This window comes from Cnephaeus nilssonii, assembly GCF_951640355.1.
Source record: "Cnephaeus nilssonii genome assembly, chromosome: 2".
NCBI classification, from domain to species: Eukaryota; Metazoa; Chordata; class Mammalia; order Chiroptera; family Vespertilionidae; genus Cnephaeus; species Cnephaeus nilssonii.
The window spans coordinates 10718203-10742150 of NC_137073.1; the positions used below are offsets into that span (position 1 = coordinate 10718203).

The 23948-nt window shown below is 57.5% G+C and overlaps 4 protein-coding genes across 8 annotated transcripts; 1 reads left to right on the forward strand and 3 right to left on the reverse strand.

Moving 5' to 3' along the window:
* Nucleotides 1-275: 275 nt before the first annotated feature.
* On the forward strand, nucleotides 276-8096 carry PPP4C (protein phosphatase 4 catalytic subunit). Its single transcript, XM_079784328.1, has 9 exons — nucleotides 276-382; nucleotides 538-694; nucleotides 4671-4722; nucleotides 5239-5289; nucleotides 5477-5578; nucleotides 6187-6360; nucleotides 6451-6577; nucleotides 7373-7562; nucleotides 7651-8096. The coding sequence occupies exons 2-9, from the start codon at nucleotides 597-599 to the stop codon at nucleotides 7778-7780; spliced, it is 924 nt and encodes a 307-aa protein (XP_079640454.1). The 5' UTR covers nucleotides 276-382; nucleotides 538-596; the 3' UTR covers nucleotides 7781-8096.
* A 156-nt stretch (nucleotides 8097-8252) lies between these two features.
* Nucleotides 8253-13637, reverse strand: TBX6 (T-box transcription factor 6). Of its 2 annotated transcripts, none has more exons than XM_079784193.1 (8): nucleotides 13310-13637; nucleotides 12339-12573; nucleotides 10875-11142; nucleotides 10646-10792; nucleotides 10493-10563; nucleotides 9426-9499; nucleotides 9160-9343; nucleotides 8253-9079 (listed from the first exon to the last, which is right to left on the reverse strand). In XM_079784193.1, the coding sequence occupies exons 1-8, from the start codon at nucleotides 13365-13367 to the stop codon at nucleotides 8872-8874; spliced, it is 1245 nt and encodes a 414-aa protein (XP_079640319.1). In that variant the 5' UTR covers nucleotides 13368-13637; the 3' UTR covers nucleotides 8253-8871. The 2 variants fall into 2 exon arrangements, with proteins under 2 accessions (XP_079640319.1, XP_079640320.1); XM_079784194.1 differs by lacking the exon at nucleotides 13310-13637 and adding an exon at nucleotides 12656-12788.
* A 151-nt stretch (nucleotides 13638-13788) lies between these two features.
* Nucleotides 13789-17028, reverse strand: YPEL3 (yippee like 3). Of its 2 annotated transcripts, none has more exons than XM_079784400.1 (5): nucleotides 16785-17028; nucleotides 16027-16209; nucleotides 15885-15928; nucleotides 15587-15695; nucleotides 13789-14285 (listed from the first exon to the last, which is right to left on the reverse strand). In XM_079784400.1, exons 2-5 carry the CDS (start codon nucleotides 16141-16143, stop codon nucleotides 14196-14198), a joined length of 360 nt encoding a protein of 119 aa, XP_079640526.1. In that variant the 5' UTR covers nucleotides 16144-16209; nucleotides 16785-17028; the 3' UTR covers nucleotides 13789-14195. The 2 variants fall into 2 exon arrangements, with proteins under 2 accessions (XP_079640526.1, XP_079640525.1); XM_079784399.1 differs by having other exon boundaries at nucleotides 16885-17024.
* Nucleotides 17029-17241: 213 nt separating this feature from the next.
* On the reverse strand, nucleotides 17242-23572 carry GDPD3 (glycerophosphodiester phosphodiesterase domain containing 3). Of its 3 annotated transcripts, XM_079784301.1 has the most exons (10): nucleotides 23290-23572; nucleotides 22980-23022; nucleotides 22653-22788; nucleotides 22531-22576; nucleotides 22258-22376; nucleotides 22088-22177; nucleotides 21636-21769; nucleotides 20076-20135; nucleotides 19919-19970; nucleotides 17242-18399 (listed from the first exon to the last, which is right to left on the reverse strand). In XM_079784301.1, the coding sequence occupies exons 1-10, from the start codon at nucleotides 23426-23428 to the stop codon at nucleotides 18271-18273; spliced, it is 948 nt and encodes a 315-aa protein (XP_079640427.1). In that variant the 5' UTR covers nucleotides 23429-23572; the 3' UTR covers nucleotides 17242-18270. The 3 variants fall into 3 exon arrangements, with proteins under 3 accessions (XP_079640427.1, XP_079640428.1, XP_079640426.1); XM_079784302.1 differs by having other exon boundaries at nucleotides 17242-19970; nucleotides 22303-22376; XM_079784300.1 differs by having other exon boundaries at nucleotides 17242-19970.
* Between the last annotated feature and the right edge of the window lie 376 nt (nucleotides 23573-23948).

The window sequence follows — 23948 nt, forward strand, 5'->3', positions numbered from 1 at the left end:
CTCAGGGTGTAACGGGGCGGCCGACCAACACAGGCCCACAAGGCGTGTAACAGTCCCCGGCGGAGCCGGCCGGGCTCCAGCCTCCTCAACGGAGCCGGGGTGACTCGGCCCTGAGAGCGCACCCCGCGGCCACAGTAACTTCCGGCCGAGGCTGACATCCGGGTCCCGCTCCCCTCCGCCCCGGCCGGGAGGCGGCGGCGAGGGCGCGGCGCGGGGGCAGGCTGTGTATGACGTCACATCCGACGCGCGGCGGAACTCGCCTCCTTTGCTTCCGCGGAGGGGCCGGAAGTAGAAGCGGCGGCGGCGGCGGCGGCGGCGGCCCGGAGCGGAGGGAAGGAGGAAGGCGGGGAGCCCCAGAGCCGGAGCCGAAGTCGCAGCGGCGGTAAGGGCCGGGGACCCCCTAGACCACCGACCCCAGCGGGGGCAGCCGGGGCGGTGGGACGCGAGGGGGGCGGGCCAACCTTGGAATCGAGTTGCCCCCCCCACACCCTGGCACCCCCGAGGGACCTTCTCACCGACTCGCTTCGCCTCTCCCAGGAGGGCCCTGTGCGGCGCGGAGGGGCGGCGGCCCCGGCTCGGACCCGCCGGGGTGGGCCATGGCGGAGATCAGCGACCTGGACCGGCAGATCGAGCAGCTGCGGCGCTGCGAGCTCATCAAGGAGAGCGAAGTCAAGGCCCTGTGCGCCAAGGCCCGGTGAGCCCCGGCGCGGGAGGGGCCCCGGCGCGGGAGGGGGCGGCGGCCAGGGGCCGGCGAGCAGCCCAGCCGAGAACTTGGGCCTGGCTCGTCCGGGAAACACTCCCAGAGGAGAGCGGACAGGGGCCTCTTCCCGCGGGGAGCAGCCAGGAGGGGAGGCAGACCTGGACAGAGACACCCAAGTGTGGGGTGATGTGTTCAGTGAGGCGGCGAGTGACAGACCGTACGGAAGACGCGCAGGGAAACACCCCTACTATGTGCTGGGGGAACTGACCTTTGCGGATAGGCCTGGCAGAGGAAGATGACAAACAGGAACGTCAATAAGAACAGAAGTGCAAGGCAGGAAAGCTGAAGACTCTGGATTACAAAATACTTTAAATTCCAGCAACAGCCCTTAAAGTTGGGTAGTATTGCCCCCGTTTTACAGATGAGGACTCAGGTTCGGAGTCAGCCAAGTGCGGGAGGGAGCCTGAAGCCAGTTCTCCGTGTCCTGTGCTTTTCAGGCGCAGAGGGGTCCCCTCGTGTGCAGTGTGGGAGCCTAAGACATGGTAGCAAAGAGGCCAGAGGAGAATTCAGCACGGCCTGAAGGGAGGCCCAGCTTCGAGTTCTGTGGGAGCAGGATGACTAGTGATTAAAATCCCCGGCTTTGGAATGGCATGGCTGTAGGTTGGAATCTGAGCTTTGCCACGTACTGTCGGTGTTGGTGGTCCCTGAGGTCTCTGAAATGCTTTTTTTTTTTTTTTTCATCTGTAAATTGGGAAGAATAGTACTTAGTAAGATGGCTGTGAAGAGTCAGTAAGTTGGTGCTTGGGATGAAGTTAGCATAGTGCTTTGGGACAGTGTGAGTGCTCAACAACCCTGAGGTGTCACTGTTATTACTACGTAGGACGATGGCAATGCTGATATGGACTGAAGTGGTCAGGGAACGTCTAAGAGAAAGTGGCCTTGAAAGATGAAAATAATTAGGGTAGCTGATGGGAGCAGGGCCAGGGAGGGAGGCATTCCAAGCAGGATGAGAGTAAGATTGGAGGCCCTGTGGTGTGTGGGCAACAATGAGGAGACCAGTTACCTGCCTCCTCTGAGGTGCTATTTGACTGTGGCTTCCACCAAGCTGGAGACTTGTGAGAAAAGAGCCAGCCTGGCCGGTGTGGCTCAGTGGTTGAGCACCGGCCTATGAACCAGGAGGTCACGTTTTGATGCCTGGGTGCGGAACATGCCTGGGTTGAGGACTTGATCCCCAGAAGGGGACGTGCAGCAGGCAGCCAGTCAATGATTCTTTCTCTTCATTGACGTTTCTATCTCCCTCTCCCTCCCTCTCTGAAATTAATAAAAATCTATTTAAAAAGGACAGAGAAAAGAGCCAGCAGAATTACCCTACATTTACTGAATAACAGAAGCACGGTTAGCCGGGCTTTGTACTGGCAAAGAATTATATCCACTTCCTCCCCACAGCAATCTTGTGAGGCTGGAATTGTTTGCTCCGTTTTACAGAACGGCGGCTGTGACTCCTGGAGGCACAGTGACTTGGCTAAGATCCCCCAGAGAGAGAGTGGCAGAGCTGGGTTCTGAGCCTGTGGCCGTCGGGCTCTTTGCCTGGCTCCCTCCCTCCCCAGACACTCTAGCCCCCAGACAGGGCTGTGTGGGTTTGGTGAACAGGCAAGGCCCCCTTTTAAATGCTTGTTTGTGGCTCTTCCATGTTTTGTCGGCTTCCTCTGTCTTGATGGCATTTTTAGGAATTTAAACCAATTGCTGCCTGGCACCATTCTTTTTCCCATATGTCTTATCTGCCCCCGTAGGACCTGGATCATTTTGGTGGTGGTGATAGCTCAAGCTTGGGAAGCATGGTGGAGTTTGCGGAATAACAGAGAAGTTATATATTCAGTCACCATTGTGTTTTGCAGCAGCCCTACGGAATAGGCAGGGCAGGAGTGGGTATTTCACCGAAGAGAAATCTGAGTCCTAGAGAAGATAATGTCTTGCCCACATTCTGACAGATGGTGGGAGGGGAGGTTGGTTTTGCATCCAGGTCTTTTACTGCGCTCCGTGCTCATGGACAGCCAGGCAGAGACAGACTGTGAGAGGCAGCAGAGCTCAGAGGACTGAGGGGTGCAAGGTCATGTCCAGCTGAAACTGAGACAGAGCTAGGAGGTATTAGGCTTGAGTTGGCCAGTATTATCCCAGGCCCAGACTGAAGGAGGGCCAGTTCTAGCACCTTGGCCTCCTGGGACCCACCAGAGACCCAGGCCAAGGCTGGTAGTGTTGAGAGCTTGGGCTTGCTCAGAGAGTATACAGACTCAAACTCTGGGAATTACAGAGGCCTGAAGTGTGTGAGCTGAACTTGCTCTTATTAAAAAGTCAGCATATTCGAAGAGCAGGGGATTTTGAATCAGGTGGTCTTTAGTACGAATTCCATCGCTGAACAGTATGACCCTGGTCGAGTCACTTGACCTCTGCAAGTCTTTGAAATCATCATGAAACTCAAATGAGATTCTCCATATCCAGAGGCAGGCCCTGGCGTTTTGGTGAGCACTTACAAAGGCAGCGTTAGCTGGGAAGTAAAGGTGAGCAGGTGCGAGCCCTGAGAGGGCTGGTGATGTGCTGCTGGTGAAGAGATGGGGTCAGAGGCCGGATCTCGATTCCAGACCATGCTGGGGCCCTCCTGGCGCTGAGGGGACGTTTTGACCCGGAGTCTGGGAGAGGCTGGCATAAATTCTCAGGAAGTTGGGCTCCTGGACTCCAGTTCAGACACTCTCCAGCTTTGTGACCTTGATCCTGCCCCTTTTTTCTGAGCCTCGGTTGTTTACCTGCCAGATGGGGATGAAAAGAAGCTCCCCCAGTCAGTTGGAAAGGTCATTATAAGCAGTTGATGAGGAACGATTTTCAACACAAGATGCAATACAGGTTGGAGATCCTGGTTGCTGCAGGGCCCCCAGACGACAGCCAGTGCCTCTCCCTCCCATTCCTAGAAAGCAGAGCACCTCCTTGGGGCTGCCTTTGTCAGGCAGCGTGCCCTGAGGGACCTATAGGAAACCCGGAGTCTGGGAGGCTGTCAGTCAGGGCTGAGCAAGTCCTGGGCCACATCGGAGTGGCTTGATGAAAGCACTCAGACCCTGGAGCCAGGTTGCTTTGGTTCAAGTCCCACCTGTATGACTTCAACCATTTTCTTCATCTGAGAAGTGGGAGCCATCACAGTGCCTGCCTTTGAGGGCAGTGCTTTGATTGCATGCGGCATCCATGCAAAGCTCATACTAGAGTCCTGGCGTGTGGTGTGAACTGGAATGTTCACCGCTGCTGTTATCATCAAGGATGAAATCTGGAAATCTGGTTCTAAAATTGGGTGTCTGAGCCTGACAGTGGTTTTATGTCATGTTCACTCACTTATGTCAGACTGCATTGCAAGGAAAGAAGAAAGAATGAAGTCCTCGCTTTCTCTAACTAAATAATGAAAAAAAGCAACAACATATCAGTTTGAAGATCACTTTGGTGACTGGCCTGCCCAGGGCAAGCCCCCCTGTGCCCTTAGACAACCTGGGAGAAGGCCCTGTGAGGGGCGGAGAGGGGCTGCAGGAGCTCGGCCAAGGGCACAGCCTTGGAGCAAGCACTCCAGGCTGAGCGAGCAGTGCAGGGAGCAGAGGGCTCCGTGTGCAGAGATCTGTTTTCTGGGAGTGCGGGATGCATGCGAGGAAGCGGTGGAGGGTGAGGGTTGGGAGGTCAAAGCTGGGAAAGGCACAGCCTAGCGGGGAAGGCTTTGAAAGCTAGAACAAGAGTTCAGGCTTTGGCTTGGGGGCAGTGGGGGAACCACGGGAGGGTATTGAGCAGTGAGGGCTGTGGTCAGCCTTTCCTGGGGAAATTGCACACCTCACTCCTGCCCTGTAGAGGTTCAAGGACTGCCGCATATCCTCCCCTCCCCCCCAAAAAAGATCAGGAATTGGGCTGGGCTGGCCTGCCTGTGGTGACCCTGTTCTTCTGTCTCCAGAGAGATCCTGGTAGAGGAGAGCAACGTGCAGAGGGTGGACTCGCCAGTCACAGTGAGTACCCTCTGTCCCTCCGAAGCCTAGCGTGGTGTTTTAGGCATATAGACATTCGCTGTAGTCTTGTGGGCTCCCTCATCCCTGGGAGCCCCATCTTCAAGGGCCCCCCGCTATAAGAAATGGAAGTTATAGGAAGGGTCTTTTGATTTGTTGGAGAGATGCTCTTGGCCAGGGCAGAAGGACCCTTAATTTGGTAAGTGATTCTATTCCACATGTTTCTATATGTTCTTTGTTCAGGAACTTCATTCTGGGTACCTTGAGGGGAGCAGGGAAAGCAGGGGCCAGGTCCTGCAGGAGCCGCACGTCTGAAAAGACCTGGCTCTAGCTCCTGCCCAGAGAATAGTTGGCATTCACTGTGGGATGGAGGTTGATTCCAGACCAGGCTAACTTGGGGTGGGAGAGGAGATTTGGGCCCTGAGAAGCAGAGGCTTAGCTAAGAGTGGTAATTTGAAGATATCCCCTGGGAGCAGAGGCTTTTAGACGGTGAGTCCCACACACCTTCTCACTTCCCAGGTATGCGGTGACATTCACGGACAATTCTATGACCTCAAGGAGCTGTTCAGAGTGAGTGTGGGTCAACACTGGGGAAGGTGACCTGGAGGGTGACTGGAAGGCCCCTTTGAGAGGGAAAGCTTTGAATGTGGTGAGTGGAGTGGGGGCAAGAGGCCTCTAGTTAGGTGGGCCCTTTGTGAAAGAAGGGCTTCAACTTGACTGAGTAGGGGACAGTTTAGGACCTTCTCCCTCCCCCCAGGTGGGTGGCGACGTCCCTGAGACCAACTACCTCTTCATGGGGGACTTTGTGGATCGTGGTTTCTACAGCGTTGAAACGTTCCTCCTGCTGCTGGCACTTAAGGTGGGGACTGCTGTCTTCTGGAGCCCAAACCTGGGCCACCTCAGGCCTGACCTGTCTGCATCCTTCCCGCCCTCCTCTCCTGCTCCATCCACCCCCAACTCTGAGCTGTGCTGCTGCTGATGACAGATTCTGCTTGGCAAGGGTGGTCACAGAAGCTTTCCTTGACTTGGGGGCACCTGATTGGGCCCCTGGAGGATGAGGTCAGAGGGGTGGCATTGTAGGGGAGGGAATAGAGGTTCAGTCTGTTCAGAAAATGACAAGGAGTTGAGTTCAACAGGATACAACATCCACTGGTGGGAGAGAGGTTGTAAGGGGCCAGATGACAAAGCACCTTGAATGTCTGGCTAAGGTCTTGGTCTCTATCTGGTAGGTGAAAGAGGAGCCTTTAGGTGTGTAGTTGATGCCCCGGGGAAGGGGGGGGGGGGACTTTGTATTTTCTGAAGGAGGGCTGGGAGCCTATGAGGTGGGTGCAACACCATTCAGGCAAGAGATGGCATGAATCTGGGCCAGGGTGGCGATGAGGATGGAGTGGGGCTGACAGATGTCAGGAGATGTAGGAGGGAGAGAGAGAACCTGGACCCCAGCCCTAGCGTGGTGGGTACTTTCAGGTTCGCTATCCTGATCGAATCACCCTGATCCGGGGCAACCATGAGAGCCGTCAGATCACACAGGTCTACGGCTTCTATGACGAGTGCCTGCGTAAATATGGCTCGGTGACCGTGTGGCGCTACTGCACTGAGATCTTTGACTACCTCAGCTTGTCAGCCATCATTGATGGCAAGGTAGGCTGCCCAGGGCTCCGTGGGGATGGGAGAGGTGGAGAGGCGCGGGGCCTCAGCCTCCCTTCCCTCCTGCCTTGCTCTCCCCTGTAGATCTTCTGCGTGCACGGGGGCCTCTCCCCCTCCATCCAGACCCTTGACCAGATCCGGACGATTGACCGAAAGCAGGAGGTGCCTCATGATGGGCCCATGTGTGACCTGCTCTGGTCTGACCCTGAAGGTGAGGGCAGGTGGGGCAGGGCAGCCAGGCTTTATCCTTAGTTTGCTGAGACACTGAGTCCTTTGGTTAAAGCAAGTACCTTGAAGGGACACTCAGACCAGGTATGTTTGGGGAAGAGTAAAGTGGGCTGGTCTTCACTGGCGTCTGTCCGTGACCTGCAGACTGGCTGGCACTCTCAGAGCAGGGGCATGGGTAGCTGGGTGCTTTGAGCTCGGGTGGAATTAGGACCTGTGTGTCAGAGGCTTGTTTAGGACAAAATCATTGGCTTTTGCAGAGGTCAGATGCTTATAATGATCGGCCCCTGAGAACCCCTCATTTTGGGGAGGACCTGAGCTAGTGTGGAGCAGGGCTGAGGTTGAAAGCCAAGGTACCAGTCCAGGGCTCCTTCTGCTGTAAGACAGTCTCCACTCGCCCCCTGCCATGCCCAATGCCCTGTTAGTGCTCCCAGACTAGCTGTGGCAGCCCCTGCTCACACCTGTTATGTGGCGTGGTTCTTAGAAGTAGCACCTTTCATTCACCCTTGTACCTATTTGGACAGTAACTTGCATGGCCACTGAGATTGAGGTGACTCCAACTGTCAGGAAAGTCTCATCATTGGAGCTTACCTGCTTCAACATTTGCAGCCCTGTCCCCCAGGAACCCCCAGAACACCATCAGGCCCTGTCCTCTTGCCCCACAGGCCTGATGGGGGGCGGGTGGGGGTGGGGTGGGAACAGGATATTCTCCTTTGAAGGGCAGTGGGCAGTCAGATGCCTTGAGGCCACCTCTCCCCATCTCTGCCTTCTTCTGCCTCAGACACAACAGGCTGGGGTGTGAGCCCCCGTGGGGCTGGCTACCTGTTTGGCAGTGACGTGGTGGCTCAGTTCAATGCAGCCAACGACATTGACATGATCTGCCGTGCCCACCAACTGGTGATGGAAGGTTACAAGTGGCACTTCAATGAGACTGTGCTCACTGTGTGGTCGGCACCCAACTACTGCTACCGGTGAGCTGCCTGGGTCAGGAGGTCACGGTGGGGGGTGGGATCTAGGATGACACACTCTAACTGCCGCCCTCGCCCTCCCAACTTGCAGCTGTGGGAATGTGGCCGCCATCTTGGAGCTGGATGAGCATCTCCAGAAAGATTTTATCATCTTTGAGGCTGCTCCCCAAGAGACGCGGGGCATCCCCTCCAAGAAGCCCGTGGCGGACTACTTCCTGTGACCCCTTTGGCCTCTGCCCCCCGCCCCCCAGTCCCTCTGGCCCTTGGACCACTGTGACTCTACCCTCTTCTCCGGATGGAGGCTGGGCATGGGGGGCTGTCCCCAGCTCTGCTCTCCCTCAGAGAGGGCACTTTGAGGGTGAGGACTGTCTCTGGAGAGGCTCGGAGCCTGAGCTCCACGCTCCTCTCCTTTCTCCCCACCTGAACCATGAAGTTTCCAATAATTTTTGTTTTTCTTTTTTTCATTTTTTTTGGTTTGTTTTTAGATAAAAATTTTGAGAAAAAGAAAAAATTCTAATAGAAGAACTACGGTCTTTGGATTTGTGTCAGACTTGATTGGGGATGAGTGGTGCTGCTGCCTGGGACCTGGGATGGACCCCACCAGGAAGGTGAGGCGCAGGCCAGCTCCCTTGCCCAGAGCCTCCTGATCCATCCACTGACTGACCGCTCCTGAGCGCGAGGTAGAGGGCCAGGCTCCCAGAGACGGCCTGATTAATTCTCAGAACAGTGAGTGTCAGGACGTTGCTTCCCCCGTTTTCTTGAAGAGGAACCAGGCCCAGAGCAAGTGGATTTACACACACAAAATCAAGCAGCTGGAAATGGCAAGTCTAGATCAGGGGCCGGGGTCTCCCCACAGAACCTTTGCTCACCCGGTCCCTCCCAGGGCCAAACACCATTAGCCCAATGTTTCCAGAGCACTGATGTCTTTTGAGTTTTATTAACAAAAATACTCTGGTGTGGCTCGCACTGGGGCAAAGAAATGATGACTAGCTGAGCCCAAGGGTGAAGCCAGGAGCTGGTGGTGCTGGTCCAAGGCCCCATTTGGCCAGGCAGAACCTCCCTCTCTTCACACGGAGGTGAGAGCCTGGGAGGGGAAGCTGGCCCCAGCTGGACTCCCAGCAGCTTAGCCAGAGCTTTGAAGCCAGAGGGGGGTGGGAATGAAGTCAAAGTGTGAAGTGGGGTGGAGGAGGCCCAAGGCAGCCATTTGGTGTGGGGGATGGGGTCAGTGGAAGTGAGGGGGCTACAGCCTGGGGGAAGGGAGCTGGAAGTTTGCGATGGAAGACTGAGGGAGGCAGAGGGGCCTGGCAGTGGCTCAGTACATTGGTTTGGAGCCCATATCCAGATAGGCCCCAGGGTAAGGTAAGGGCAAGGGGCCCCCTTGGAGGAAATGCGAGGCAAAGGGTGCTGGGGGTGCAGCTGCTGGGTATCCTGAGCTTCCGGGCCCAGACTGCAGCTCTAGGAATGCAGCTGAGTAGGGGGCTGGGCGCCCCGAGTCTGGAGCCTGAGGGAAGCTGGGGTTCCTGAAGTGGAAAAAGGTGTCAGAACATTGGAGAGGGACCCCCAGACTGGAACAGCCCAGCCTGTGCCCTTTCCCACTCACCTGGTTGGAAGGTGACTGGGGGCCCCATGGAAAGCTGCAGGGTGCAGAAGGTAGGCCTCAGCACTCGAGCCACCACACAGAGGAGCTGGGGCAGGGGCAGCTTCCCTGGGCGCCGGGGCCTGCTCTGGATCTGACTCACGAACATCCCCGCCCAGTGTGGAGTCACAGGGACCACCTGGTGCATCTTGGGAGACAAAAGAACCAGGTTGGGCTAAGGAGGATCAGCATCTCAGGCCTGGCCCCATCACCATTGGGACTAGACTCACCTCCACTCCCATAGGCCTCTGTGGCTGTTGGCTCTGGGCCCCGCAGTTTCCTCTTAACACGGGCATCTCGCTCCCTGGGAGATACAGTGATGATAGTGATGATAATATCACCAGGTGCCAGACATTCACCCTACCAGGTGTCATTATTATACCCATTTTTCAGATGAAGGAACTAAAGGCCAGAGAAATAACTAGAAAGTAGTAAAGCTGGGACTTATTCCCCACTTAGAACTTTCCAGTGGTTTCCTACCGCATTTAGAATAAATGGAAACTTCCCAAGCTACGAGGCTCATCCCACCTTGCTCTGCCCATCTTCACTAGCTGCCTTTCAGTCTCCTCTTCTGTCCCCTGTTCACCTGCTTAACTCATCCTTGTCTCAGTTCAGGCATAACTTCCTCCAGGAGGTCCTCTGACCTCCCACAGCACAACATGCCCTCCCAGGTGACACTGTTACGTTTGTTAGGGTGATCTTGATTAGTGTCTGTCTCTTCTGCCTTGAAGGCAAGGACCAGCTCAGGGCTGTACTCAGAATAAAAGCCAAAGTCCTAACTAAACCTTTGCTGTTGAACATAATCTGTCTCCACCTCCCCCTCCAATCACGGGTATGTTCCCACCTCGGGGCCCTTGCACATGCTGGTTCCACACTCAGCATGCTGTTCCCAAATATCCACATGGTTCCCTCCCACAGTTCTGTCCAGTCTTTTCTCAAAGGTCTCTTCTCAGTGAGGCCTTTCCAGGCCTCTTATCTGATAAATACTTCAATTCTTCCTTCCTTGCTTTCTTCTGTCTTTAGAACTTATCCCTAACATATATTATTTCTCTTGTTTAGTTGTCCACTTTGCCCGCCAGAGTATTAGTTCCATGAGGACAGGGCTTTCATTTGTCCTGTTTACTGATGCTTCTCCAGTGCCTAGAACTGTGCCTGGTACATAGGTGCTAAATAAGTATTTGTTGAATCAATGAATGAATAAATGTTTTTATTTACCATTAAATGTGTATTAATCACCCACTATGTGCACATAGAGGGGAATTAATAAACATTTGTTGAATGAATGAACGGTGCCCACCTCTTACAGTTTCTGCCATTCTCCCGGAAACCTTTGGCAAAAGGGTTGGCTGCAATCTTCAGTTGTGTGATCTGGGGGCACATATCCAGAGTCAAAGCTCCTGCAGCTGAGGCAGGGTACCACCGCCCACCCCCCTCAAGCAGGGTCACTCACCCGTGGGTTCTGGTAGGCTGTCACAGAGATGAACATGGTCTCGGGGAAGCGAAAGGAGGCAACGCCCCCCCAATGTTGGCTGCAAAGCTGTGCGGCCCGCACTAGGTGTACGCGGGGCTGATACTTGTGCATGGAGTGCAGGATCAGCTGGGAGGGAAGAAACAGAAGTGACCCCTAGCCCTGGGTTCCAACCCCAACCCCCAGCCTGGGATCCCAGCCGGGGCCTCACGTGGCCATGAGGGTCTAGTGTGCTGTTGGTGAGCTTGACGCGATGGAAAGACACAGGCTGCCGCATCCAGTGGGCACCGGTAGCCGGGGAGTCGGGGTGAATGTAGACACGGTCAGGCAGGCGGGGCTCGGCTTTGCCGCTGGGCTCCCAGCGCCGTCCCTGCCAACGGTAGCGAGCTCCGTCCACTGGCACCACATCCAGAAGGAACAGGTAGCGGGCTTCAGGGTCCAGGCCAGTGACTGACACTCGACAAGCAGGGAACATGCGTCTGGATGGGGGGGAAGACAGGAGAGCCTTGAGCTACCCAACAGCCACAGCAGGCACAGGACTGACGGGAGCAGAGCCACCAGCTCACAGAGGTTTGTCAGGAAACATTCGAGCTGGAGTTAGAACGGAGGGTAGGGCTGGAAGCTTGTGTCATCCCATTTTATAGATGGGCAACATGAGAGACAGCTTAGGTGATGTGATCTGATCAGGGTCACAGAGGTTGAAGCAGAGCTCGCAACCCTGACTCCGGGCCCTTCCAACTCCTTTTGCAGAAGCAGGGTGTCACACTTTTCTCCTGGAAATCTTGCCAGGAGCCTCTCTGTTCTCCACCCTGATTTCCAGCACCAGAATCTACAGCCACTGGACAAACTTGCTTCAGGGAAGGAAAAAAAAAAAAGCCCTGGCCGATGTGGGTCAGTGGTTGGAGTGTTGGCCCTCATACCAAAGGGTCTCAGGTTTGATTCCTGGTCAAGGGCATGTACTTGGGTTGCAGGTTTGATCCCCAGTCCTGATCTGGATGCGTGTGGGAGGCAGCAACCAGTTGTGTTTCTCACATTGATGTTTCTCCCTCTCCCACTCTAAAAATCAATGGAAAAAATGGCCTCTGGTGAGAATTAACAAAAAAACAAACAAAAAGCACATACACACAAAATCCCAACCCTGCTTTCAATGGAGCAGAAGATACCATGCCAGGGCCCAAGTTCCTGGCCTAGATAAAGACCTCCACAAGGCCACACACTGACCATATCGCTGCCTCCAAGGTGACCCTGGACCTAGTCATGTACGGACAAACCCTAATGCTAACCTGATCCTAACCAGACTTCCCTGATGCTGGCCACCGGCTGGCCCTTGACTCTAGTTATAGTCTGAAGCCCAACTCCAGCCATAGACTGACCCCTTGATCTAGGCCACATACTAAGCTATAATCCAGCCAGACTTTCTGGACATGGCCCAGACTGACCTATGCCTCTTGCCTTAGGTTGGTCCCTAAACCAGCCACAGACCTTTGCCACAACATGACCCCTGATCAGTCACTGAGTAACCCCTGGCCCAGACCACAATCACATTCTGAACTTAGGCAGAGCTCTAGCCCCCCGGAAACCCTCAAACTAGCCCCATCACCAGGAATTCCGCCTTTCCCAAGAGACCCCCACCAGGAACACACTGGGTCCTCTGACCCTGGCCCAGCCCCCTCACCTCCCAGCTTTGGTGATGATCATCTCTGTTCCCACAGAATTGAACTCTTTCCACAGCTCCTGGTTCTCCAGGCTCAGGCTGACTCCAGGGAGTGAATGAAGGGCCTCTGGGGCCGGAGGAGACGGCTCAGTGCCCAGGGCTGGGGGCAGAGGGGGAAGAGGTGGGGGAGCCGCCAGGGTGCGGGGAGCAGCCTCAATCCCGGAGAGGAAGCAATCCAGTTTGGGAGTGTCCAAATCTGGAGATGGGGGAGAATGAGGAGCCAGCCCCGGTCCGCAGCAACCCTCAATCCCTGCGCAGGAGCTCCTCCCAAAGCTCACCAGGGTAGCGGTAACCCTCTGCCAGGGCAGGCGGGAAGCTGGACTCGGTCACTGGCTGGGGGGGCCCAAGGCGGTAGCCGGTCCCCAGGGAGGGGTACAACTCTCTTGGATGATACATGGAGTAGTCCTGTCTGGCCTCAGGTCTGGCTGCCTAGAGTCCCCTGGTGCTGGGAGATGCCCCCTTTATAGCTCACAGCTCAGCCCCTTCCAGACCCAGGATCACAGCCCCTCCCTCTTTGGGGCCCTGGAGTTGGGCTGGGGTGGAGACCCCTGGGGCCTGGAAGGGGTACAAGAGGGGGCCGGATACCTGGCACCCTCCCCCGCAGGCTTCATTAGCCTCGACCCCCTGCCCCTCATTACATAATTAACTCCTCGGCCTGATTGATCCCCGGCACTTGGACAGGGATGCAGTTTGGCGCTTCCGGCCAGCTGGTCCCCGTTCCCACGGGGGGAGCCCCAGCTAGGGATAAGCTACTGAGGGGGCGGGGCCTGCACCCTGGGATGGAGCCTGGAGTCCTGGGGCAGACCTTGGCTGCTCAGACTTTCCTATCAGGTGACCCCACCACCCTCACTTGGAGGATGGGGCTTGGAGGGATGAAGCAGGAAGGGAGGGAACGAGCGGGCTGGAGGTCTGGAGCCTGAGCATATCGTTACACAGGGCACTGGAGTCCGCAGCCGAGGGCCGAACGCTGGAGCCCTTCCTGGTTCGCATTCTCCACCCTCATTCAAGTCTCAACAGTGTACAGATCTCCCCAGCTCTACAGCCTCCATCTGGCTGGTGCTGGGTTTTCCAGAAGGTCCCGTGCTGGGGAACCCTGGGAACTACACTTCCCAGCAGACACAGCGCCAACTCAGCCGCAGAGAAGATCGAGAGATGCCGTTGGGGCCGCCTGGTGGTGGCAAAACGCTAAAGTTGAGAAGACGATCAGCCGAGATCAAGGTCTAGGGAGCCAGAGTGGGCCCCGGAATCACGGGCAGTGAGACCCGTCCCAGGCCCCAGGAGCGGAGACTCCCACCTTTAGCCGCGGTGCCTACCTACCCGCTGCCCCATTGGGGCTCAGAAGGGAACAGGTCTATAGAGGCAGGATTCTGCACTTGAGTTCCCCCTTCCCGATTCCACATAAGCCTGGGGCTGTCTCCGCTTCATTGTTTTATTATATACAAACGCTACAGACTAGGTAGGGGAGGGGACACGCGTGCGGTAAGAGGAGCCCAGTGGGAGGAGTTCACAGGGCAGATGCTGCACTGGGCTAAGAGAACAGCACACAGGCCATATCTATAGGGTAGGCGGGGCAGGAAGAGGTTAAAAAATGAGATCCAAGCCAGCCAGATCGCAGGGAGGTGGGGGTGGTGGTGTAGTCCACCTTCCGATCTCCACCCCCAAGGTCACAGTGCATGCAATAAAATATATGTACAGGAGCCGAATCCTTCCTCTGCAGGGGCTCTGCAGGTCCAGAGCTCCCTTCCGGCAGAGAAGGGAAGCCAGTGGCGCCCCCTGGCGGCCAGGCCGGGCTGGAGCCACATGCAGCAAGAGTGGGGGTCAGTCCCAGCCGTTGTCTTTGATCATGTGGTTGAGTTCAATGATGTACTTCCCCTCTTTGTACTTCTGGCTGCTCTCGAAGGCCTGTTCCTAAAAGGAGGGGAGAGGCCGTCATCCCTGGAGCAAGGGCCTTCCCAGCAGGCACAGAGGTTGGGGCATGGATATGATGGGCCCTATTTCATATCTGAGGAAACTGTCTCCCAGAGAAGCCAAGCCATCTGCCCACAGACACCGAGCTGGTAAGTGGCAGGGCCGAGTTCTCACTAATGGGATAGACAGCTCCCTGAATAATGGGCACTTTCTAAAGGACTACTGTTGGCTCCGACAATGAGGATAGGGAAGTGTCCACAGGACCCAGGGCTTACAGACTGGTAGCCTGAGTGCCAATTTTGGCCTACACGTGTTTCTTGGCTAACAGAGAGTTTAACAGAAATAACTGAAATACTTCCACAGAGGCAGGCCAGTATGGCACACAATCCATGCTGCCCCCTTTGCAGATCCACAGTATCTGCTTGGCCCTGCAAGCACTTGAGTTTGTGACCTCTGAACTGGCCAGCTCTCTATTTTACAAAGTTCCAGGGAGGCCAAGCCACCGACACAGGCACACAGAGCCAGTCTGCGGCAGGGCCCGGGGTGAACTCTGGTCAGGGCTGCCTGCCTGTCTCTGCCTGGGGCATCCACATCACCAAGGCCCCACAGCTCCAAGCAACTGCAGTTTCCCAAGAGCATCTTCTTTTGCTGCATCTAATCTGATCTCCATAACAGTCTTGGGTGCCAAGTGGTGGCTTTATCCTCCATGCCAGGTAAGGAAATGAAACTCAGAGTAGTGAAATCAGACCCTGGGCAGCAGCACTGGTAACCAGGGCAGTGGAAAAGGAGGCACATGGACCGAGGCTCTGTGTTGCTGTGGGGTCTAGGGCAACTTCTCTGATCCTCTGAGTGGTAACAGAAGCTGGGGTCAAGGGCTTGGAGTTAAAAGCAAAACGAAGTCGGATTCTGGTCCCTATTATGTTACTTGCTGGATGTGTGACCTTGGGCAAGTTACCTAACCTCCCTGGGCCTTGCTTCTTCTGTGAAGATAAGTAGACTCTACCTACAGGATTGTTGTCATGGCTGTTGTTATGCACGTAACAATAAGGATTTAATAAATGGTAATTCTGATTATATCATCATCTCTAAAATGGGGCGCTTGTGCCTGTGAGGAGACAGATGGGTTAAGAGGGGGAAAAAAAGCCTTTGTGGGATGTGAGAGATGAAAACATGGTCAGGGGAGGAAAAGACTGTTTGACTTGTGTGAGCTGGGCCCATACACTCTGAAAGATGATCAGATGACTGCTTGTGATGTGAGGTCATGTCAAAAGCTAGCTTGGGGTCAGAGGTCACTGACTCACATATTTCCAGCCCAAAGTGGTCTTGCAGTTCTCGCAGTGGATATCAGCGACAGCATGAAGGCCTGTCAGCAGCACCCGCTCCTCGGCTGGCCCGCAGCCCACGTTCACCCTGTGGGGACATGGGGGCAGTCCCAGGGAGGGTCCCGCCATCACAAAGCCCACCTCTAGCTTGTATCCAACTGTGTCTGTCCTTAGCTTCTTGCCTGAACCAGGGGGCTTTGAGAGTCTCAGCATGATGCCATGGGTCACAGGTCACAATAGAGGTCAGGAAAAGAAAGACAGGAGGACAAATACTCACACGGAATTGAAGAGGTAGGCACGCCCCTGACTGCCCTGGAAGGACTAAGGAAAGGGAGAGAAGAGGGGGTCAGGGTTATTGGTGGGGAGCTACCAAGCAGCCCTCAAGCCTCCCATTCCAGCCCCAACTGTGATCCGGTTACCTTGGAGATGAGGTCGTCGTGGTTGGCCAGGTGAGCACGGCAGTGGGCACAGCTATACCTTCGGTGACAATCATCCAAGTAGGCCTGAAACGTCTTGGGTTTTGAAATCCGCACCATGGCGGGGGCCAGGGGCAGTGGCCCCACGCGGGGAGCGGCCCACGGGGAGCAGAGGGAGCCCAGTGCCTGTTGGGGAGGGAGTGAGTGTATTGTCAGGACCCCAGCCACACACAAGCAGGCACGCCCATGGCCACGGGGACTCTCTCTGTGTCACACTTGGCTGCTGTCTCCTCTCCCCAGAGCCAGCAGCCTCTCCAGGGGCCAGAACTGGCTCAGTTTTGACTCACTGAAGAGGCCTCAAGTTGCATCATTGGGGAAACTGAGGCTAGGAGGAGCCCAAAATGAGTCACCCACCTGCTTTCAGCCTCACCCCAGCTGACCTGGCAACTGAAACTGGAGGAAGGGGCTTTAGAGTGGATGAGCTGCCAGTTCTCTGTTTAGGGGAGCAGGAGGGGGCTAGGAATTGGATGGTCTTTAGGACCTCATGTGAACTGCGGAGGGCGGAGCTGGGGGGCGACTGCATGTACCGTGCAGGAAGCTCACCTGGGGAAAAGGTCCCGCACCCGGAGGAGGCTGGGGCCTCCCTGAAGTTGGAGGGTCACCGAGGGGGGGGGGAGCTCTTACCTGGGGACGCCGAACCTCGTCTATGCCGAGGGGCTCTTACCTGCATCGCGGAGCCTTACCTGAGACCCGGGGCTCACCTGGGGCGCGGGGTGGGGGGCGGGCGCCGGGGAAGGGGACAGTCCTCGCTGGCGGGGCGGGGCTCGGGGCGACGCGCAGCCCTGAGGATGCGGGCCTCACCTCGCCTGGGCGCGCGGGAGCCCGGTCCGCCGGGGTGGCTGGCCTGGGAGTGGGGGGCCCTGGTGGGCGCCGTCCCCCACCCCGGCCCGGTTCTCAGTCGCCGCGACTTGTTTACACCGAGAACAGCTGCTGCCGCCGCTGCGGCGGGAGGGGGAGGGGGCCAGCCCCTGGGCCCCGCGGCGCCGCGGCCAATCGGCGCACCGCATGCAAATGAGGGGGCGCGTCACACCGCGGCCAGCGCAGGCCGGGCCACCCCGCCCCCGCTCCGGCTCGGCCGCCCGGAAATGCGGCTGCCGCCCGCCGTCCACCCGCCGCCCGGCGGCCCGGCCCTGCCCGGCCCGGCCCGGCCCGGCCCGGCCGCCCCTCGGGCCTCCCGCGGTTCTTGAAGGGGCACGTGTGTGAGGTACCTGACCTGCGCGGGGTTAGGAGGGGCACGGTGTCTGAATGCACGCCCCCGGGGACAGAATAGTCATAATTCCCTGCGTTCCCCCGCCCGGGCCCACCCTTCATCCCCGCTGCAGCCCCGAGGCAGCTGCTGCTGCTGCTCTCCTGCTGCCGAGGCTGTCCGCCTGCAGGAGGCAGAGCCGGCATTCTCACCGGTCCGAGTCCACGGCCTTGGCCGCAGCACCAGGGACAGCCTCGGAATGGAGGAGCTAAAGGTGTGGTCGCTTAGACCCCGAGGCCGGAGCCTGGGAACAAGCCGAGCCCAGCTGAGCAGCACCCGCTCCGGGTGGCGGCTCCCCTGGAGCCCCGTCCCTCCAGCTGCGTTGGTGTCTGCTGGGGGCTCCCCCTTTCGCACCTGAGTGTTTACACAGGCTGCCATGCTAACCTTGTCTTGTTCCCTGCACCGCCCCAGGGCCCGGTCGTCCCCAGGCTGGTGAAAGCCGGTTTCACAAATGACTGACAGACATGCCGCTGAGAGGGCCGGGGACCTGGGAGCTTCTGGAGCAGGAAACCTGGGCGGGGAAGGTTGGAGTGGCCAGGCAGCAGGTGGGGCTGTGGGCCCGCCGCCCGCCATGCCCACCTCTGCAGCCAGGTGAGGAGGCTCAGGGCCCGCCAAGCCCCTCGCCGTGTGCCTGGCTCTCAGTGGCCTCAGAAGAATGGGCCCATTATCTGTGGCTCTGAAGGGACATTCCTGAGGAGCGTGGCGGCCAGGCTGGCACAGGGTGTGGCATGACTGGGCCTGGAATGTGGTGGAACCAGTGGGCCAGGCTAGTTCGGGTCCCAGACTCCAGCCTTAGGCTGCCATCTTTAGGGTTTTCTAGGATCTCTGACCCCCGGACACCCTCTACCCCCTGAAAAGAATGCAGAAAGTCTTGACTAAAAATAAAATATTTATTGGGAAAGAGAAACATTGTTGAGGGCAAGGGCCCCGGCTGAGGAGACTTAGGCCGCTGCTCTGTGGTTGTCCAGGTAGCGCCTCAGGGCTGTGGGGTAATCGGTCATGACGCCAGTGGCCCCCAGACTGTAGGCCACTTCAAAATCCGACTCTTCGTTAAGGCACCAAAATACCACCTGAGAGGGGAGAGGGGTCGTTTCCAAACAGCTTGACCTGGAACTCCCCATTGCACCCAGCTGGTCAGAGCTCTGCTCCGTGGAGGCCTCCCGGCGGAATGCTGGGGAGCCGAGGGCTCCATTTTCAGAAATTTTTCCAATTGGTTTGGAGCACGGCCATTATTAAATATTAAGTTGTATAAACTTGCAATTCTGTAAACCGTATTAAAAACAAAGGCAATAAAATCTAAAAACTCATCACTTCCTCCCTCATACTTCCCCTATGCCCTGGAGAAGATTTATGTCTGTCGAATGTGTCCGGTGGAAATACTCTGCAGCGATGTGCTACCTCCCATCTCTTCCCAGCTCCGTTCAGCGACGTCACGTTGGTAGCCCGAAATCGGCCCAGGCAGCATGTACACCACGGAAGCCAGCTGTGGACTGTTTACCAGCAGGCCGCGCCCGCTGCTGCCCTCCCTTCCCTGCCTGCCGAGTCCTCTCCTGTGGGCACTGACCTGGTGGGACCGGGATCTGTGCCCTGGGCAAGCCCCTGGGCCTCTGGGTTCCTAATGTGACAGCTGAGGTCCGGCCTCCTAGAGTCCTGTTGAAGCCCCAGGGAGTGGGAGGGCTCATCCTCACTTGCCCTCATCCAGTCAGTGGCTTGTCTGTGAGTAAACTCTCCCATCCATCCCACTGTCACCACTTGAACCCAAATCCTGTCAGTGACAGCATCCGCCTCCTCCTGAGACTCTGCTTCCACAGTGGCCCCCACAGTCCCCTCTGCACAGGGATGACCCTCCCTCAGCAAATCTCAATGGTCTCTTCCCTCAAAAGCTTCCCCTCCCTTTGGGCAGAAGCCCAGGCTCCTTCCGGAGGTCCTTGGGTTGCCTGTCGCAGCCTCTGCTGCCTTCTCCAGCCCCCTGGTGCCGCGTCCTCCAGGCTGCTGCGGTGGGAGCCCGCTCTGTCTCTGACTGCCGGCCTCTAGCTCCTCTGGGTCTTCCCACGGGGGCCTCCCGCCTGTGCCTGCGTGTTCTCCTGGTCCGCCCCTGGAGCCAGGCCTCACTTCTCCCCGAGGCCTCTGACCCCCAGGCCACCGCACTTTCCCTCTGTCTTTCCTTTTCCTTTCCCTGTGGCGGCGATGGCCTGCTTCCTTCCCCTCTGCCCCGGTAAACTCCCTACTCAGTGCCCTCGTGCCCGGAATATCTGCCCAGCAGAGGTTTGCTAATTAAATGACCTGGTCAGAGCTGGAGCCTGGGAGCGGAGGAGGTGGGCAGGCCCGTGTTTCCCTTCTGGGCTTTGCCCAGCCCCTCATCAGGGATCAGGACAGTTCAGTACCTCACCAGAATGGCTAGCGTTTGTCAAGCCCTTGCTAAGTACCAGTGGCATATCCAGAGGAGCTGACTATGTCATTAGCCCCATTTACAGTGAAGACACCGAGGCTCTGAGGGTGACCTGCCCAAGGCGCCAGCTGGTCAGCGGCGGAGCGGTGACGGGAGGGCTGTGCCAGCCCACGCCGTGCACGGAGGTAGCGAAGCCTCACCTGCACTCCGCGCTGCTCCAGGTGTTGGATCAGACTTTTCCTCATGATGAGCCTGGTGGGGAGGCGGGTGGCAAAGGTCAAGATGAGGGGGACTGAGGAGAAGGGCAGAGGCAGGTCTCTATGGGGACACTCCACCCAGCCTTCTCGCCCACCTCACCATTTAGTAACCACGGCTGACAGCTGGTTCAGCCCAGAGCAGGAGAATGGGAAGTAGGTCCTGTGGAGAAGGGGTATGTGGTCAGCCCATGGGTCTCTCTCCGTCACGGGGTGGAGAGGGGGTGGTCGTGATCCCTGACCAGTGAAACCTACCCCCTCTAAAAGAACCTTTGCAGCCCTGGCCAATCTGGCTCAGTGGATAGAGTGTTGCTCTGTCGACTGAAGGGTCCCGGGTTCAATTCCGGTCAAGGGCACATTCCCCGGGTTATGGGCTCGATCCCCAGTAGGGGGTGTGCAGGAGGCAGCTGATCAGTGATTCTCTCTCATCATTGATGTTTCTATCTCTCCCTCCCTCTCCCTTCCTCTCTGAAATAAAAAATAAATTTAAAAAAAGAACCTTTGCAGTTGCCCAAACAATTCACCCTTTGTTCAGTGAGATCCTACTCTTACCTCCTGACTCCATGCTTTGAGGGTGTGCCCACCCCTCACTGTTTTTCAGAAGGGAAACTAAGTCTCGGAGAGTTTTATTAACTTGCCCGAGGTCACATGCAAGTCTGTGGCGGGGCCCGGGCTGAAACCTAGCCTGATTCCCAAGCTGGACACAGTCTGGAGGTCCTCCCGGTTGGGCCTGACCAGCCTCCTGAGAACAGACAGCGTTTAATGGGTCGGCTACTTGCCCCTGCTTGTCCCACTCCAGGGGTGACTCTAGAGTCCCTTCACAGGCCTTGGAGTCAGACCCAGGGCGAGCCAGGCTCTGGACTTCTAGCTGGATCACCCCGAGCAAGTTATGGGAGCTCTGAGCCTCAGATTCTCCATGTTCTGTGGGGTCATATGTCCCGGGGGTGCTGCAAAGGAAAGCTCAGCTAACTGAAGGAGGCGGAAACACTGTAAATCCTGTGTAAAAATGCTACACACAAAGTTCTGTAGTATAAAGGTGTCTTTGTAGCAAAGGATTGTGGGGGCTGGCTGGGAGCTTCTCATGACAACAGAGGGCAGCAGAAAGCACGGGGCCACCGGAGCGAAGGTCTCTGACAGCGGGGGAGGGGCCCGGCCCCAGAGCCGGGGAAGTATCCAAACTCCTCACACTTTACCCAGATGTTACTTTGTTAATCCTTGTTTCCCCGGCAGGGAAACACTTGCTTTTCCTTTTGAGGATCAGAGCGATGCTATAATTAACATGTGTCTCCCTAGCCAGGCTGTAAGCCGAGGGCCTTGCCCCACCCACCCTGCTTGATTATTAGTGTTGCTGCACCTGGAACAGAGTAGGCATTCGATAAATACTAGTTGGATGAATGGATGAGTAAATGAACCTTTTGTTCCCAAACTCTATCCACACCTACATACTAGTACATTTGCATTGAATGTCACAGGGTTCATGGTCCTCTTAGTATTCGTGAATGCTGCGTGAGAACCCCTGTCTTCAAAGTACTGTGGGGGTTATCCTGAAGGTGGCTGGGGACCCTACAAAATGGGGCTTGAGATGGGGGGTGTTTTTCTAAGGACAGAAGCAGCTGGAAGCCTGGGGGAGGATGGAGAAGGGAGATGGGGACCCTGTAGGCACCTGTTGATGATGGTGGGCAGGAAGCACAAGAGGAACTTCTCGGGGATAGGGACGAAGGGCAGGAGCCCCAGGTAATACAGCAGTAACAACCGGATTACTCGGCACCTTGTGAAGGAGAGCGGCATCTCGGGGTTCTGGGAGGCAAGGGGGGCGGTGAGAGGGAAGCAGAGAGGCTTGGGCTGCAGGGGAAATAGCTTTGGAACATCAAGAAACCCTACTATCTGCGGGATCAAAGTCACATCTTGGCCCAGCACTCAAGGCCTAAATGCACCCTCCCTGTTCCCGGCAGCATGACTTGACTTGGCTCACATACTTCCTCCACCAGCTCACCTCTCCAAATCCTCCAGAACCCCCCAGACCCCCCACTAGCCTAGGCCCTCAGGTTGGGCGGGGCTCCAGCCCCTGGGAGGAGGGGCTGCAGGAGCTGGGGGGGGGGGGGGGAAGGGACTCACGGCCGCCTGGCACTTCTTCATGATGGAGCTCTTCTCCGAGGCCCAGATGGTGATTTCATTGCGGTCAAAGTGCCTCACCAGGCTGGCGATCTGGGAGGAGGAGGAAGGAGATGAAAGGGAGTCAGGCCTCTCCCCAGGCCGGGCCCTCCCCACCCTGCCCACAGCACCACCTTGTGAATGAGCTGCTCGTTTTCCTCTTTGACCTCCACACTCACGGGCATCCGAGGGAACCTCTGGAAAACATCCTCCAGACGCACCATGTGCCGGTCTGACCCATGTGCAAAGTGGCCTGGGGAGGATGGGAGGGGTCAGAGGAGGACGGGTGGGTGCGAGGGGGAACCCAGGGAAAGGGGGGCACGTGCCAGAGGAGAAGAGAGGGCAGAGGTTGAGGCCATGACCCCGCTCAGCTGGCCCAGCCCAGGGCTCACAGCCCACGCTCTTACCTGGTGAGAAGTAAACCTCCAGCTCCTCCTTGTAGAGGGGCAGCTCCTGGGGAGGCAGGGGCGTGTCACCAGGAGGCTCATGGGGGGCTCTCTGGGTAAGGGGGCGCTAGGGCAAGGCCCACCTCAAACTCCAGGCTGCTCACATCCCTGTTCACGCCTGACTGGCGGGACAGGTTCTCGTCGTGGGACACCACCACCACACCGTCCCGGGTCAGCTGACAGTCCAGCTCCAGGAGGTCTGCGCGCTGGGCCATGGCGCTGAGGGAGCAAAGGTCAGTGGGCCGTGGGGCACAGGGTGGTGGGGAGGTTCAGGGGAGCGTGGGGCAATTGAAAGCGGGTAGGCAGGCTGTGCGATGCCTCCAGGGGCTCCAGTCACCCGGACTAGGAAGTGCATGGCACCCCTTGGCTTCATGCGGCGCACAGCTGGCACGGCCTCGCAGCTCACTCACTTCTCCATGGCCTCCATGGTGTTCTCCAGCCTCTCTCCAGATCCTGTGTGGGGCAGCGCGGTGGGTCCCTGGGGCTGGACCCCTTCCCCTCCCCGGGCCCCTGCCTCGTCACCCCGTCAGCCCAGGTGGGCAGCCTCTCTTTCCTCGTTCACATCCTGCCCCGCCACCCGCTCTCCTCCTACCTCGGTCCGCCCTCTTCCTAACATCTGGCCCCGTAGACCTGCCCCTCTCTGCTGTCCACCTTGGCACGTGTCTTGCTCTCCCTATTCCACCCTCAGTAGCCTGCACCCCCCTTCTCCCCGCAGCTCACCTCCCCGGTGGGCCCCCAGGCGGGGCCGGAAGGCCGGAACCCCGGGTGTGTGCAGCAGGCGAGGCCGGCGCAGGAAGAAGATGGAGAGCACGGCATAGCTGCCCAGGGCGGGCAGGGCATAGTACAGCACCGAGCTCATGGCCGCTGCCTCCCGGGCTCCGGCTGCCGCCAGCTCAGCTGTCGCCGGCGAATTGTGCTGCCTTGCCGACTGCCTGGCTGATGTAGGCTGATTCCACCACTGGTCACCACCACGCCCCTGGGACTTGCTCAGCCTGCTGCTGGCCCAGCGCCAGGCTGCAGGGCTCAGCTGGGATGGAGTACAGGTGGGAGGCGAGGCCGAGCGGCTCCACAGATCCCAGCGCCCCTCTCTGCTTGACAACCCTGGGGCGTCAGGTTCCCCCCACACGTCTGCTATAACCTCCCCCCGACCACCTGTGCATGTGGCCGGGGGACACCATCCCTTGCCATTCTAGAAAATCCAGGGGCGTGTAGGGTGCCGGAATCACCCCCGAATCGCCCCAGCCAGTTAGGAAGACGTCAGAGAGGGGAGAGGACAGTGGCTAAGGGGAAAATTGACCCCACTCTGTCCAGGAGGTGGAGCTTCGTACGCTCCCATCTTCAACCCTGGCCAGCTGGGGAGCCAGGGGTGACAGGGCCAG

Coding starts and splice junctions, on each gene's coding strand:
- TBX6 (XM_079784194.1), bottom strand. CDS start 12,773: ATGTATCATCCAAGAGAGTTGTACCCCTCCCTGGGGACCGGCTACCGC. Junction 10,564..10,645: donor CAGCCTACCAGAACCCACGG/GTGAGTGACCCT, acceptor ATGTGCCCCCAG/ATCACACAACTGAAGATTGC. Junction 9,080..9,159: donor CCCAGTCACCTTCCAACCAG/GTGAGTGGGAAA, acceptor TTTCCACTTCAG/GAACCCCAGCTTCCCTCAGG.
- GDPD3 (XM_079784300.1), bottom strand. CDS start 23,428: ATGAGCTCGGTGCTGTACTATGCCCTGCCCGCCCTGGGCAGCTATGCC. Junction 22,377..22,530: donor GGAGGTTTACTTCTCACCAG/GTAAGAGCGTGG, acceptor CATCCTCCCCAG/GCCACTTTGCACATGGGTCA. Junction 21,770..22,087: donor TGAAGAAGTGCCAGGCGGCC/GTGAGTCCCTTC, acceptor CTTGCCTCCCAG/AACCCCGAGATGCCGCTCTC.
- PPP4C (XM_079784328.1), top strand. CDS start 597: ATGGCGGAGATCAGCGACCTGGACCGGCAGATCGAGCAGCTGCGGCGC. Junction 6,361..6,450: donor CAGCCATCATTGATGGCAAG/GTAGGCTGCCCA, acceptor TCTCCCCTGTAG/ATCTTCTGCGTGCACGGGGG. Junction 7,563..7,650: donor GCACCCAACTACTGCTACCG/GTGAGCTGCCTG, acceptor CCCAACTTGCAG/CTGTGGGAATGTGGCCGCCA.
- YPEL3 (XM_079784400.1), bottom strand. CDS start 16,143: ATGGTGCGGATTTCAAAACCCAAGACGTTTCAGGCCTACTTGGATGAT. Junction 15,929..16,026: donor ACGACGACCTCATCTCCAAG/GTAACCGGATCA, acceptor CCCTTTCCTTAG/TCCTTCCAGGGCAGTCAGGG. Junction 14,286..15,586: donor CCACTTTGGGCTGGAAATAT/GTGAGTCAGTGA, acceptor CCCTCCTTTTAG/GAACAGGCCTTCGAGAGCAG.